Source organism: Ambystoma mexicanum, chromosome 14, assembly GCF_040938575.1.
Source record: "Ambystoma mexicanum isolate Mex_15411 chromosome 14, UKY_AmexF1_1, whole genome shotgun sequence".
Taxonomy (NCBI): Eukaryota; Metazoa; Chordata; class Amphibia; order Caudata; family Ambystomatidae; genus Ambystoma; species Ambystoma mexicanum.
The window spans coordinates 668,773,546-668,787,795 of NC_090940.1; the positions used below are offsets into that span (position 1 = coordinate 668,773,546).

At 52.7% G+C, this 14,250-nt stretch overlaps 1 protein-coding gene across 8 annotated transcripts in view; it reads left to right on the plus strand.

The window, feature by feature from the left end:
* The window catches only part of SYNE2 (spectrin repeat containing nuclear envelope protein 2), a 1,840,150-nt gene that overhangs the window by 1,701,633 nt on the left and 124,267 nt on the right, over positions 1 to 14,250 (plus strand). For all 8 annotated transcript variants that reach the window (XM_069638223.1, XM_069638224.1, XM_069638227.1 and 5 more), the window contains one exon: positions 10,945 to 11,107. In XM_069638223.1, coding sequence (XP_069494324.1) covers positions 10,945 to 11,107 — 163 coding nt within the window. The remainder of the gene's footprint in view (positions 1 to 10,944; positions 11,108 to 14,250) is intronic.

The following is a 14,250-nucleotide window of genomic DNA, read 5'->3' on the forward strand; positions in this document are numbered from 1 at the left end:
TCTGATTTAAAACAGCCATTGACATGTGACCTGGGAGGGAGTGGGGGAAACGATTGCTTAAGAGGGAGACGGAGAGACAGCAGCAACATAATGGGGGCGGGGGAGGCATAGCTTTCCTCGTAAGCTCGGGATGTGCCGTTTAGTCGCAGCTGTGTCTGGCTGCAGTAGAATAGGGGGGCTCCACTGGTGCAGGGTTGAGGTGCACCGGCGGAGCTTAGTTTGGGAACAGCGGGGACGCTGCACGTCAGCCGTGGGGGGCATGCGCGGCTCCCTCTTGCAGGTTGCGTGCCTTTGTCTCTTGGCTTTGCCCATGCTGGTTGGTGTCATATTTGTAAATAGCGCCTTCCTTTGTTCGGAGGCGGCCCGGCAGGTGCTATAAATAACGTCAAGGTTGCGGGGACGGCGTGAGCTCGAGCAGGAGCTCTGGCTTGGAATGAACGGTCTGCGTGCACCGGAGGATGGTAGACAGACGACCCCCACCCCGTCCCCCTAGCGCCTGGAGGACCCCCAAAGCTGAACCCCAGTGAGTGCTCCTTCAAGGAGTCGGAGGAGCGTTGCTCAGCGCCGGCCTTCCTCCCCCTGCAGCCGTGCACTGCACGTTACATGCACAGCCCCCGCCCACCCACCCATCCATGCAGGGAGGAGGGGTCTCATTCCCTGACAATGGCTCCCATCCCTCCCTGTGCAGCCGCGGCTCTGGCGAGGGTCTCCGAGGCAGGCAGTGAGTGAGCAGGGCTGCTGGGGGCCTACCCCCTCCCCCCGGTCTACCTCCCACCCCCCGGAATGCTTCTGCCTCCACCACGGTGAGCCCCTTCTTTACTAGGGGGGGGGGTAGGGGGGTCTGTGTGCGCAGGGTGCAGGTGGGGATGGGCCGGGCACTGCACTGAGTGCGCTGCCTGCAATGGCACCCTTGAGGGGTGAGCTGGGTGGGGTGGGGATGGAAGCCAGGCCGTAGGGGGCCCTCGAGCCTGCCAGGTTAACCTGACAGCTGAGGGGGACAGGGGTGTATTATGCCGTCTCACGAGCCTGCCAGGTGAATGTGACAGAGCTGTTTGGGGGTGCATGGCAGGCTGCGGGAAGGCTTCTAATCTGCTTGCCAGGTGAATGTGACAGAGCTGTATCGGGGTGCATGTCAGGCGTCAGCAGCGCCTCTAATGTGCTTGCCATGTGAATGTGGCAACAGAGCTGTTTGGGGTGCATGGCGGGCTGCAGGGAGCTTCTCGTGTGCTTGCCAGGGCAATGTCATACAGGGTGTATAGGGGTGCATGGCAGGCTGTGGGGAGGGTCTCTCATGAGCCTGCCAGGGGAATGTTGCAGCGGGGCTGTTTGGGGGTGCATGGCTGGCTGCAGGGAGCCTTTCGTGTGCTTGCCAGGGAATGTCACAGCATAGCTGTTTGGGGGTGCATGGCAGGCTGCTGGGGGCCTCTCGTGAGCTTGCCAGGGAATGTCACAGCAGAGCTGTTTGGGGGTGCATGGCAGGCTGCTGGGGGCCTCTCGTGTGCTTGCCGGGGAATGTCACAGCAGAGCTGTTTGGGGGTGCGTGACAGGCTGCTGGGGGCCTCTCGTGAGCTTGCCAGGGAATGTCACAGCAGAGCTGTTTGGGGGTGCGTGACAGGCTGCTGGGGGCCTCTCGTGAGCTTGCCAGGGAATGTCACAGCAGAGCTGTTTGGGGGTGCGTGACAGGCTGCTGGGGGCCTCTCGTGAGCTTGCCAGGGAATGTCACAGCAGAGCTGTTTGGGGGTGCGTGACAAGCTGCTGGGGGCCTCTCGTGAGCTTGCCTGGGAATGTCACAGCAGAGCTGTTTGGGGGTGCGTGACAGGCTGCTGGGGGCCTCTCATGAGTTTGCCAGGGAATGTCACAGCAGAGCTGTTTGGGGGTGCATGGCAGGCTGCTGGGGGCCACTCGTGTGCTTGCCAGGGAATGTCACAGCAGAGCTGTTTGGGGGCGCATGGCAGGCTGCTGGGGAATGTCACAGCAGAGCTGTTTGGGGGTGCGTGACAGGCTGCTGTTTGGGGGTGCTTGACAGGCTGCTGGGGGCCTCTCGTGAGCTTGCCAGGAATGTCACAGCAGAGCTGTTTGGGGGTGCGTGACAGGCTGCTGGGGGCCTCTCGTGAGCTTGCCAGGGAATGTCACAGCAGAGCTGTTTGGGGGTGTGTGACAAGCTGCTGGGGAGGCTGCTGGGGGCCTCTCGTGAGCTTGCCAGGAATGTCACAGCAGAGCTGTTTGGGGGTGCGTGACAAGCTGCTGGGGGCCTCTCGTGAGCTTGCCAGGGAATGTCACAGCAGAGCTGTTTGGGGGTGCATGACAGGCTGCTGGGGGCCTCTCGTGAGCTTTCCAGGGAATGTCACAGCAGAGCTGTTTGGAGGTGCATGGCAGGCTGCTGGGGGCCTCTCGTGTGCTTGCCAGGGAATGTCACAGCAGAGCTGTTTGGGGGCGCATGGCAGGCTGCTGGGGGCATCTCGTGTGCTTGCCAGGGAATGTCACAGCAGACTGTTTGGGGGCGCATGGCAGGCTGCTGGGAGCCTCTCGTGAGCTTGCCAGGGAATGTCACAGCAGAGCTGTTTGGGGGCGCATGGCAGGCTGCTGGGGGCCTCTCGTGAGCTTGCCAGGGAATGTCACAGCAGAACTGTTTGGGGGCGCATGGCAGGCTGCTGGGGGCATCTCGTGTGCTTGCCAGGGAATGTCACAGCAGAGCTGTTTAGGGGCGCGTGACAGGCTGCTGGGGGCCTCTCGTGTGCTTGCCAGGGAATGTCGCAGCAGAGCTGTTTGGGGGCGCGTGACAGGCTGCTGGGGGCCTCTCGTGTGCTTGCCAGGGAATGTCACAGCAGAGCTGTTTGGGGGTGCATTTGCAGGCTGCTGTTGGCCTCTCGTGAGCTTGCCAGGGAATGTCACAGCAGAGCTGTTTGGGGTGCATTGCAGGCTGCTGGGGGCCTCTCGTGAGCTTGCCAGGGAATGTCACAGAAGAGCTGTTTGGGGGTGCGTGACAGGCTGCTGGGGGCCTCTCGTGAGCTTGCCAGGGAATGTCACAGCAGAGCTGTTTGGGGGTGCGTGACAGGCTGCTGGGGGCCTTTCGTGAGCTTGCCAGGGAATGTAACAGCAGAGCTGTTTGGGGGCGCATGGCAGGCTGCTGGGGGCCTCTCGTGTGCTTGCCAGGGAATGTCACAGCAGAGCTGTTTGGGGGCGCATGGCAGGCTGCTGGGGGCCTCTCGTGTGCTTGCCAGGGAATGTCACAGCAGAGCTGTTTGGGGGCGCATTGCAGGCTGCTGGGGGCCTCTCGTGTGCTTGCCAGGGAATGTCACAGCAGAGCTGTTTGGGGGCGCATTTCAGGCTGCTGGGGGCCTCTCGTGTGCTTGCCCGGGAATGTCACAGCAGAGCTGTTTGGGAGCGCATGGCAGGCTGCTGGGGGCCTCTCGTGTGCTTGCCAGGGAATGTCACAGCAGAGCTGTTTGGGGGCGCGTGACAGGCTGCTGGGGGCCTCTCGTGTGCTTGCCAGGGAATGTCACAGCAGAGCTGTTTGGGGGCGCGTGACAGGCTGCTGGGGGCCTCTCGTGAGCTTGCCAGGGAATGTCACAGCAGAGCTGTTTGGGGGCGCGTGACAGGCTGCTGGGGGCCTCTCGTGAGCTTGCCAGGGAATGTCACAGCAGAGCTGTTTGGGGGCGCATGGCAGGCTGCTGGGGGCCTCTCGTGTGCTTGCCAGGGAATGTCACAGCAGAGCTGTTTGGGGGCGCATGGCAGGCTGCTGGGGGCCTCTCGTGAGCTTGCCAGGGAATGTCACAGCAGAGCTGTTTGGGTGCGCATGGCAGGCTGCTGGGGGCCTCTCGTGAGCTTGCCAGGGAATGTCACAGCAGAGCTGTTTGGGGGCGCATGGCAGGCTGCTGGGGGCATCTCGTGTGCTTGCCAGGGAATGTCACAGCAGAGCTGTTTGGGGGCGCGTGACAGGCTGCTGGGGGCCTCTCGTGTGCTTGCCAGGGAATGTCGCAGCAGAGCTGTTTGGGGTGCATTGCAGGCTGCTGGGGGCCTCTCGTGAGCTTGCCAGGGAATGTCACAGCAGAGCTGTTTGGGGGTGCGTGACAGGCTGCTGGGGGCCTCTCGTGACCTTGCCAGGGAATGTCACAGCAGAGCTGTTTGGGGGTGCGTGACAGGCTGCTGGGGGCCTCTCGTGTGCTTGCCAGGGAATGTCGCAGCAGAGCTGTTTGGGGGTGCATTGCAGGCTGCTGGGGGCCTCTCGTAAGCTTGCCAGGGAATGTCACAGCAGAGCTGTTTGGGGGTGCGTGACAGGCTGCTGGGGGCCTCTCGTGAGCTTGCCAGGGAATGTCACAGCAGAGCTGTTTGGGGGCGCAAGGCAGGCTGCTGGGGGCCTCTCGTGTGCTTGCCAGGGAATGTCACAGCAGAGCTGTTTGGGGGCGCATGGCAGGCTGCTGGGGGCCTCTCGTGTGCTTGCCAGGGAATGTCACAGCAGAGCTGTTTGGGGGCGCATTGCAGGCTGCTGGGGGCCTCTCGTGTGCTTGCCAGGGAATGTCACAGCAGAGCTGTTTGGGGGCGCATGGCAGGCTGCTGGGGGCCTCTCGTGTGCTTGCCAGGGAATGTCACAGCAGAGCTGTTTGGGGGCGCATGGCAGGCTGCTGGGGGCCTCTCGTGTGCTTGCCAGGGAATGTCACAGCAGAGCTGTTTGGGGGCGCATTGCAGGCTGCTGGGGGCCTCTCGTGTGCTTGCCAGGGAATGTCACAGCAGAGCTGTTTGGGGGCGCATGGCAGGCTGCTGGGGGCCTCTCGTGTGCTTGCCAGGGAATGTCACAGCAGAGCTGTTTGGGGGTGCATGGCAGGCTGCTGGGGGCTTCCCGGGACATCTAACATGTTTTGGGAGTGCAGGCAAGCCCGTTGGGGAGTTCGGGGCATCATACCGTGATTATGCACACATGCTGGCAGTTTTGGGGTACTTTGACGCTGTCTCAGCATCTACCAGATGCGACCCCTGTTTGAGTACATGTTTGTGGGCAGTATTTCTCTTACATGTCATGTGACCAGGGGCACAGCACAGTCTTAACTTCGAAGAGGTCTGGAGGGTGCGGTAGGGGTGGGGGGGGGAGGACAAAGCATCTCATGATACTAATGATGGGGAAAGAGCTACCCTCAGTTAAGAGACTTTGTGTGGGCGCGGGGACGGACGGGGGGGGGGGGATTTCCTTGTGCCTGCCTGCCCCATTCCCGTGTTCCCAAAGGAATGCGCAGCAGTCTGCTCACAGCACTTTAACAAATACAGGGGGTCCTTTTACCCCAGAATGTAAATTGCGTGGACGGGATCATATGTGCATACAGGCCGCCTGAACTTACTTTCAGTATGACGTGCAAAACACAGGTGTGAACGCAGGCCCCATCTCACGCACACCGTAGTGTCCTCGCTGTGGCCCCGATTCATGGAATCTTTGCACGGTGCAAAGTGACTCTGTGCACTGCTGAAAAGTGACTCTGTGCACTGCTGAAAAGTGACTCTGTGCACTGCTGAAAAGTGACTCTGTGCACTGCTGAAAAGTGACTCTGTGCACTGCCCACACAAACCCTGATTCATGGAACTGTGCAAAGTGTATTTTTGCTGTGTAAAATGGAAGCAAGACAATGCAGCACAACACAGGTCCGAACCCTGATCCCGTGCTTAGAAACCATTCGTGAAAATTCGAATGAATTCTAATTATGCATGGATCCAATCCTTTGCACTGGCATGAAAAGGTCATGCTGGTGTGAATGCATGCGCCTTCCTGTGACGGAGAAGGCCCCATCTCCGCCAAACCAAGAAATGACAATGTGGCACGGCAACCAGAATTGTACATATACATTTTCAATTCAATTTATTAAATATGTAATCACCCATCACTGGCTTTACATATTACACAAGAATTCACATACATTTCATATAATGTTTGAACAGTTACAATCACAAACTATCTAAAAAGGTTAATACATCACCTTTTAAAATAAAATACCAGCTGACAATTCTCTTAAAATGGATAAAATTAATTCATAGAATTTCATCATATGATATATAAGGTTAATATCATTACCATCCAGGAGATCTGCCATATTATCACAAAATGTTCTATCTTACATGAGTTATCGTATCGCTTCAGGTAGTTTATTCTCAACTGGTTAAGGCTTTCGCAGTTACTCATCAGATGTTTAGTTGTCTCTATCTTTTCATTACCACATAATCGACATAACCTCAGCATTCTTGTAATTCCAAGTCTAGCTCCCTAAACTCACTATCACCGGGTGGGGAAACGCTTTTTGATAATTGGGTATTCCTCTATAATAACCCACCCGTAGCTCTTTTGCTTGAGTATATATCGCCATTTTCAGAAGCCTTATACATTTTACACATGCTTTGTCATATTAAAAACAGCCCCATTCTAGAAGAAATGGGGCTCATTTTTAAGTCCCCATAATTAGGGGGCGGGGACCCGTTACATTTACACGTTCTTGTTAATGGGTCCCCGCCGAGGGGTTTTCCTTATTATGGCGATTGCGAAAGAGGAGGCTAGAAAGGCGGCGTGTCCATAGTGTCCGCCTGCCTTTTGCACTCCGCCGTGCACGCATGAGTGGATTCTCACGGACTTCGCCTGAAAAGCTGGTGCACCATTTGCGCCGGCGTGAAAATCCACGCCGCCGATGCAAATGCTGGAGTATTTGTACGGCAGGGAGAAATGGAGCGGCAGAACCGTACGTTACGCTGCACCCCTCCTCTCCGCTACACCAGTACATGGACATCTGATGTGTGAAGGCCCTATTTAATTTCTGTTCCATTGTGTAAAACGGTCACCTGGTATCTAGCTGTAGTACATGGTGTTTGGAACTTAAAAGCAAATCTTATTTTGCATGCCGAGCTAGCAAACATCATGGTTTTAAACTAAACTTTAAAAGGGAGATGTAACTGGTTTCAGTCTTCAGCAGAAATTCTTACCATTTCCTTTACTTCCTCCCGGGGACCATCTCTGGGGGCAGTAAGTGTTCAACAAGTGCTCTTTGTCAAAGAAAAATATCTATATACCAAGACTCTGTTTATCCTCTTGTCTGTTACTAAAGCAGGGACGAGCCCAGGCGATTGGGTCTTGGCTTCTTCCCCTTCTTTTCTGCATACTATTGTTAGAAGATGTGTTCTTGAACGTTCTATTGCTCTGTATACCCTCGCAACAAGGGAGATTCCTCCCGAGGCACTCTTGACTCTTGGTTCTCTGGGTATTAATACTTTGACGAGGGAGATCACTCCTGAGGCTCTCTTGACTCCTGGTTCTCTGGGTATCACTACTGTGACGAGGGAGATTCCTCCCGAGGCACTCTTTGGGGCTGATTCACAGAAGCGTTTTATAATGGCGCAATCCCGTTGAAAAACGATCTGTGATTCAGGCCCTTTATCTCTGGCTCCTTTCTGGCTCTCACTTTGACTAGGGAGATCACTCCTGTTGCAACTTCCGTCCTCTGTGTTTCTTTGGTAATTACTGTGACGAGGGAGATTACTCTTGGATGCTTCCTCACTCATGGTTCTCTGGGTATCACTACTGTGATGAGGGAGATTACTCCTGAGGCTCTCTTGACTCTTGGTTCTCTGGGTATTAATACTTTGACGAGGGAGATCACTCCTGAGGCTCTCTTGACTCCTGGTTCTCTGGGTATCACTACTGTGACGAGGGAGATCACTCCTGAGGCTCTCTTGACTCTTGGTGTTCAGGGTATCACTACTGTGACGAGAGAGATTACTCCTGAGGCTCTCTTGACTCTTGGTTCTCTGGGTAACACTACTGTGACGAGGGAGATCGCTCCTGAGGCTTTCTTGAGTCTTGGTTCTCTGGGTATCACTAATGTGATGAGGGAGGTTACTCCTGAGGTTTCTTCGTTCTCTGCGTATAACTACGTGACGAGGGAGATCACTGCAGAGGCAACTTACACTTTCTGTCTCTTTGGTTATTACTGTGACAAGGGGAATTTCTTCTGGTGCAACTTCCAGTCTCAGTTCTCCCGCAGCCCACCTGGGTTTCCTGCAGTTCTTGTTACCTTGTTCAGGTTTGGAACGCATGTCTGGATCTTCTCGGGGTCGTGGTCAGTTTGCTGTTTGCTTGTCGCTTCCTTCTGATTCACCTGTGTGGCTCTGCGAAAGCCAGGAGCTGGCGGTCTCGGCATCATTGTTAGACCGAATGGTCCACCTTCCAGAGGTCACGCCACCACCTCGGCTTCCCTGACACTGGAGTGAGTCGGCTCCCTCCTGGCTCACTGGATTCTTCTGTGGCTTCCACTCTTCCGCATCCTCTGAAGACCAGCATCTCTGCACAGCTGGCGTCTTCCCGGGTTTGAACTTCCCGGGCTTTGCTGGCTCCTTGCCAGCTTCTCTAGTCTTCGTCAGTCCTTTCTCAGTTTTGATCTCTCCTAGCTGGGCCCACCCCTGTGCAGCGTCAGTCTTTTGCTTGTTTCCTTGTTGTACTCTTCATGCCTCCTCTTGGCCACCTCTTCCCAGTACTCTTAGAAAAAGGTGCACCATCAATCTTGCTCATCCTCGTCTGTGGTGTTAGGTATCAGGGAAGGAGTGGAGGGAATGTTACAGTAACACCCAGTCGTACTTTCAGTTGCACTCTGCAGACTTAGAGTTTTTACAGGTGCAAGGGCAAGAGAGAGTTAGGGAGAACCTTCATGGAACGGGTGTCCTTAACCCTATGAGGGAAGTCTCTCCCTGTGAGGTCCTGCTTTCCACCACCCCTAGGAGGACTATTGGGTAGCGGCCCCAGCTCCCTAGCCCACGAGAACCTGTGAATCATCACACTCTGATAAACATGCAGGCCCCTCCGTAGAATCCTAGATTCATCAACCTGTGATGAACATGCAGGCCCCTGCGTAGAATCCTGGATTCATCAACCTGTGATGAACATGCAGGCCTCTGTGTAGAATCCTGGATTCATCAGCCTATGGTGAACATGCAGGCCTCTATGTAGAATCCTGGATTCATCAGCCTATGGTGACCATGCAGGCCTCTATGTAGAATCCTGGATTCATCAGCCTGTGGTGAACATGCAGGCCTCTATGTAGAATCCTGGATTCATCAACCTGTGATGAACATGCAGGCCCCTGCGTAGAATCCTGGATTCATCAACCTGTGATGAACATGCAGGCCTCTGTGTAGAATCCTGGATTCATCAGCCTATGGTGAACATGCAGGCCTCTATGTAGAATCCTGGATTCATCAGCCTATGGTGACCATGCAGGCCTCTATGTAGAATCCTGGATTCATCAGCCTGTGGTGAACATGCAGGCCTCTATGTAGAATCCTGGATTCATCAGGCTGTGATAAACATGCAGGCCTCTATGTAGAATCCTGGATTCATCAGCCTGTGGTGAACATGCTGGCCTCTATGTAGAATCCTGGATTCATCAACCTGTGGTGAACATGCAGGCCTCTATGTAGAATCCTGGATTCATCAGACTGTGGTGAACATACAGGCCTCTATGTAGAATCATGGATTCATCAGCCTCTGATAAACATGCAGGTCTCTACGAAGAATCCTGGATTCATCAACCTGTGATGAACATGTAGGCCTCTATGCAAAATCCTGGATTCATCAGCCTGTGATGAACATGCAGGCCTCTATGTAGAATCCTGGATTCATCAGCCTGTGATGAACATGCAGGCCTCTGCATAGAATCCTGGATTCATCAACCTGTGATGAACATGCAGGCCTCTATGTAGAATCCTGGATTCATCAGCCTGTGGTGAACATGCTGGCCTCTATGTAGAATCCTGGATTCATCAACCTGTGGTGAACATGCAGGCCTCTATGTAGAATCCTGGATTCATCAGACTGTGGTGAACATACAGGCCTCTATGTAGAATCATGGATTCATCAGCCTCTGATAAACATGCAGGTCTCTACGAAGAATCCTGGATTCATCAACCTGTGATGAACATGTAGGCCTCTATGCAAAATCCTGGATTCATCAGCCTGTGATGAACATGCAGGCCTCTATGTAGAATCCTGGATTCATCAGCCTGTGATGAACATGCAGGCCTCTGCATAGAATCCTGGATTCATCAACCTGTGATGAACATGCAGGCCTCTGCGTAGAATCCTGGATTCATCAACCTGTGATGAACATGCAGGCCTCTGCGTAGAATCCTGGATTCATCAGCCTGTGATGAACATGCAGGCCTCTGCATGTTCATCTGCCTGTGATGAACATGCAGGCCTCTGCGTAGAATCCTGGATTAATCAGCCTTTGATGAACATGCAGGCCTCTGCGTAGAATCCTGGATTAATCAGCCTGTGATGAACATGCAGGCCTCTGCGTAGAATCCTGGATTCATCAGCCTGTGGTGAACATACAGGCCTCTATGTAGAATCATGGATTCATCAGCCTCTGATAAACATGCAGGTCTCTACGTAGAATCCTGGATTCATCAACCTGTGATGAACATGCAGGCCTCTGTGTAGAATCCTGGATTCATCAGCCTGTGATGAACATGCAGGCCTCTGCGTAGAATCCTAGATTAATCAGCCTTTGATAAACATGCAGGCCTCTGCGTAGAATCCTGGATTCATCAGCCTGTGATGAACATGCAGGCCTCTGCGTAGAATCCTGGATTCATCAGCCTGTGATGAACATGCAGGCCTCTGCGTAGAATCCTGGCCTTATTAATAGTCCCCAAATAGGAAACTGGGTGCACTGGGCCCAGCTTCCGTTAAGGCGCTCGAGACTTGGTTTCAGCCACCTTTGATACTATGAGAGCCCATGTCAAGGTGCTTGGTCTAATATTATTCGTCTAGTCTTTGCAGTGCCACTGACCGGCTGCACATGTGACCCATCAGTATTGTGCATGGGTGCACACTCTGTGTACATCCTTTTGCGCATGTATGTCTTTGCAGTGCACCTTGTTTGTCCACATGGCATGATATAGTTTCTCAAACTATTCCAGAGTGAAGAAACTGAGGGACACCTTCGTCATCATACAGAGCCTGGATAAAAACATGAGTAACCTCCGCACGTGGCTGGCACGCATCGAGGGCGAGCTTTCCAAGCCTGTCATTTATGATATCTGTGACGACCAGGAGATCCAGAGGAAGCTGGCAGAGCATCAGGTAATCCTGCACCTAGACCTGGGGGCTTGCCGTCAACCTGCTTCACCAGGGCTCTTCAACCTTTGCCTCTCCAGATGTTTTGGACAGCGACTCCCATCAGTTAATGGTGAAGGCCAATGGGTCATAGTCCAAAACATCTGGTCCGTCCGCAGGTTGCAGACCCAATGTTGCCCAAATGAAAGACACCAACAATTTATCAGACTATATACATATTGGTTGGCTGTTCTAATGGGGTCACCATAACAGGGTCTACGTAAGTGGGCTGATGAAATGCCACTTTGTATCCACCTCCTTTACCTTCTGGGAAAGTGGCAAAGATGTTCATCTTCAGCAATGTGTTTGCCTAATTGTGTAGATTCTGTTTAACATGTTTGCTCGAGCTTCACGGATAAGTGTGTCCACATGTGAAACTGATGGACAGAGCTGTGTGTGCGAGTCCAGGGGATTCTAACGGCTTTTTACATTTTCAAATACACAGATGAAAATGTGTCAAATTTCTAGCGAAATGTAGTAACTTGGGCACTGCCTTGCCACTTGGCCTGGGAAATGTGAGGGGTACACCCTATCGTGACCTTTGAAATGTGTAGTGCTTTGGGGTGCCTAGATTAACTCGAATACCTGTGATGAACATGCAGGCCACCGCTGCCAGGGAGCCTCGCGCCAGCAAGATGCGGTGCCCTTAGTAGATGTTGCCCCTGCTCTTTCAACTTTCCCCTGGCTGGTTAATTTCAAGGGGTAGGTCTGAGGCAAAAGATCCAGAGAGGGGTGATTCTCAAAGGCGATGAAGGTCCCGGCTGCTTTGGGTGAATGGGTGGAGTCTGGTCAGATATCCACGTAAGAAGGCTATCGTTGGCCGACTATGCTACAATGTTTACCAATGTGCGGCCAGAGGGAGCCTTTCTTGGCATTAGAAAGTTCACATCACATGATCAGTGCTTGAATGTCACGTACTCTCGAGCCACCCGCTTAATCCTTCGTAGCTCGACAGTTCCATATCGTTGCCCGTTATTCATCCTGTCAGGCTGACCCCCTTATCACCACATAAGTGTGAGGGTCCTGTGGGCCCACCAAGTCTTCACCATTGTTGTACCACACAATGGGGGTCTGTCCGATCTAGCCCAAGTCAAAACCACACAACTGCTGCTGCGCAAGTGCAACTTTACACAAATGGCCTCTACCAGTCGCTGCTTCTGGCGGACCTCCTTTTGTGTTTCTTCCCCCAAGGTTATCAAAACGTGTTGTGTGGCACTCCACCAAAACCCAAACAAATGTTAATTTTACAGCAATGAGCTGGTTCTAGGAGGCCTTTATTTCCAGGTTGATATTTTCTCTCATCAACACTCTTTCCAGATGGCGAAAAGGAAGGTCTCAACAAATAGGACTTTCAGATTGGTGATCTAATGCACGTAATCGCCAGTCCTGCATGCTTTCTCTTTGATTCTGCCCATTCTAGATGAACCTGCGTGCAGTGTGCGCGATGTGTCCTTTGGCCCCTTGGTGCCGCCACAGGCAATTTTGCAGTTTAGAAATGGGTGCACGTCTTCCTCACTTTCTCCATCTTCTCATGATCGAGCTAAGGTTACTAAACCAATTCTTTGCTTTGGCAATGATCAAGCTAAGGTTACTAAGCTAACTCTCTGCTTTGGCAATGATCGAGCTAAGGTTACTAAGCTAACTCTCTGCTTTGGCGATGATCGAGCTAAGGTTACTAAGCTCACTCTCTGCTTTGGCGATGATCGTGCTAAGGTTACTAAGCTCACTCTCTGCTTTGGCGATGATCGAGCTAAGGTTACTAAGCTAACTCTCTGCTTTGGCGATGATCGTGCTAAGGTTACTAAGCTCACTCTCTGCTTTGGCGATGATCGAGCTAAGGTTACTAAGCTCACTCTCTGCTGTGGAGATGATCGTGCTAAGGTTACTAAGCTCACTCTCTGCTTTGGCGATGATCGAGCTAAGGTTACTAAGCTCACTCTCTGCTGTGGAGATGATCGAGCTAAGGTTACTAAGCTCACTCTCTGCTTTGGCGATGATCGAGCTAAGGCTACTAAGCTCACTCTCTGCTTTGGCAATGATCGTGCTAAGGCTACTAAGCTCACTCTCTGCTTTGGCAATGATCGAGCTAAGGTTACTAAGCTCACTCTCTGCTTTGGCAATGATCGTGCTAAGGCTACTAAGCTCACTCTCTGCTTTGGCAATGATCGAGCTAAGGTTACTAAGCTCACTCTTTGCTTTGGCGATGATCGAGGTAAGGCTACTAAGCTCACTCTCTGCTTTGGCAATGATCGAACTAAGGTTACTAAGCTCACTCTCTGCTTTGGCGATGATCGTGCTAAGGCTACTAAGCTCACTCTCTGCTTTGGCAATGATCGAGCTAAGGTTACTAAGCTCACTCTTTGCTTTGGCGATGATCGAGGTAAGGCTACTAAGCTCACTCTCTGCTTTGGCAATGATCGAACTAAGGTTACTAAGCTCACTCTCTGCTTTGGCGATGATCGAGCTAAGGCTACTAAGCTCACTCTCTGCTTTGGCGATGATCGAGCTAAGGTTACTAAGCTCACTCTCTGCTTTGGCGATGATCGAGCTAAGGTTACTAAGCTCACTCTCTGCTTTGGCAATGATCGAGCTAAGGTTACTAAGCTAACTCTCTGCTTTGGCAATGATCGTGCTAAGGCTACTAAGCTCACTCTCTGCTTTGGCAATGATCGTGCTAAGGCTACTAAGCTCACTCTCTGCTTTGGCAATGATCGAGCTAAGGTTACTAAGCTCACTCTCTGCTTTGGCAATGATCGTGCTAAGGCTACTAAGCTCACTCTCTGCTTTGGCAATGATCGAGCTAAGGTTACTAAGCTCACTCTCTGCTTTGGCGATGATCGAGGTAAGGCTACTAAGCTCACTCTCTGCTTTGGCAATGATCGAGCTAAGGTTACTAAGCTAACTCTCTGCTTTGGCAATGATCATGCTAAGGTTACTAAGCTCACTCTCTGCTTTGGCAATGATCGAGCTAAGGTTACTAAGCTCACTCTCTGCTTTGGCAATGATCGTGCTAAGGCTACTAAGCTCACTCTCTGCTTTGGCGATGATCGAGCTAAGGTTACTAAGCTCACTCTCTGCTTTGGCAATGATCGAGCTAAGGTTACTAAGCT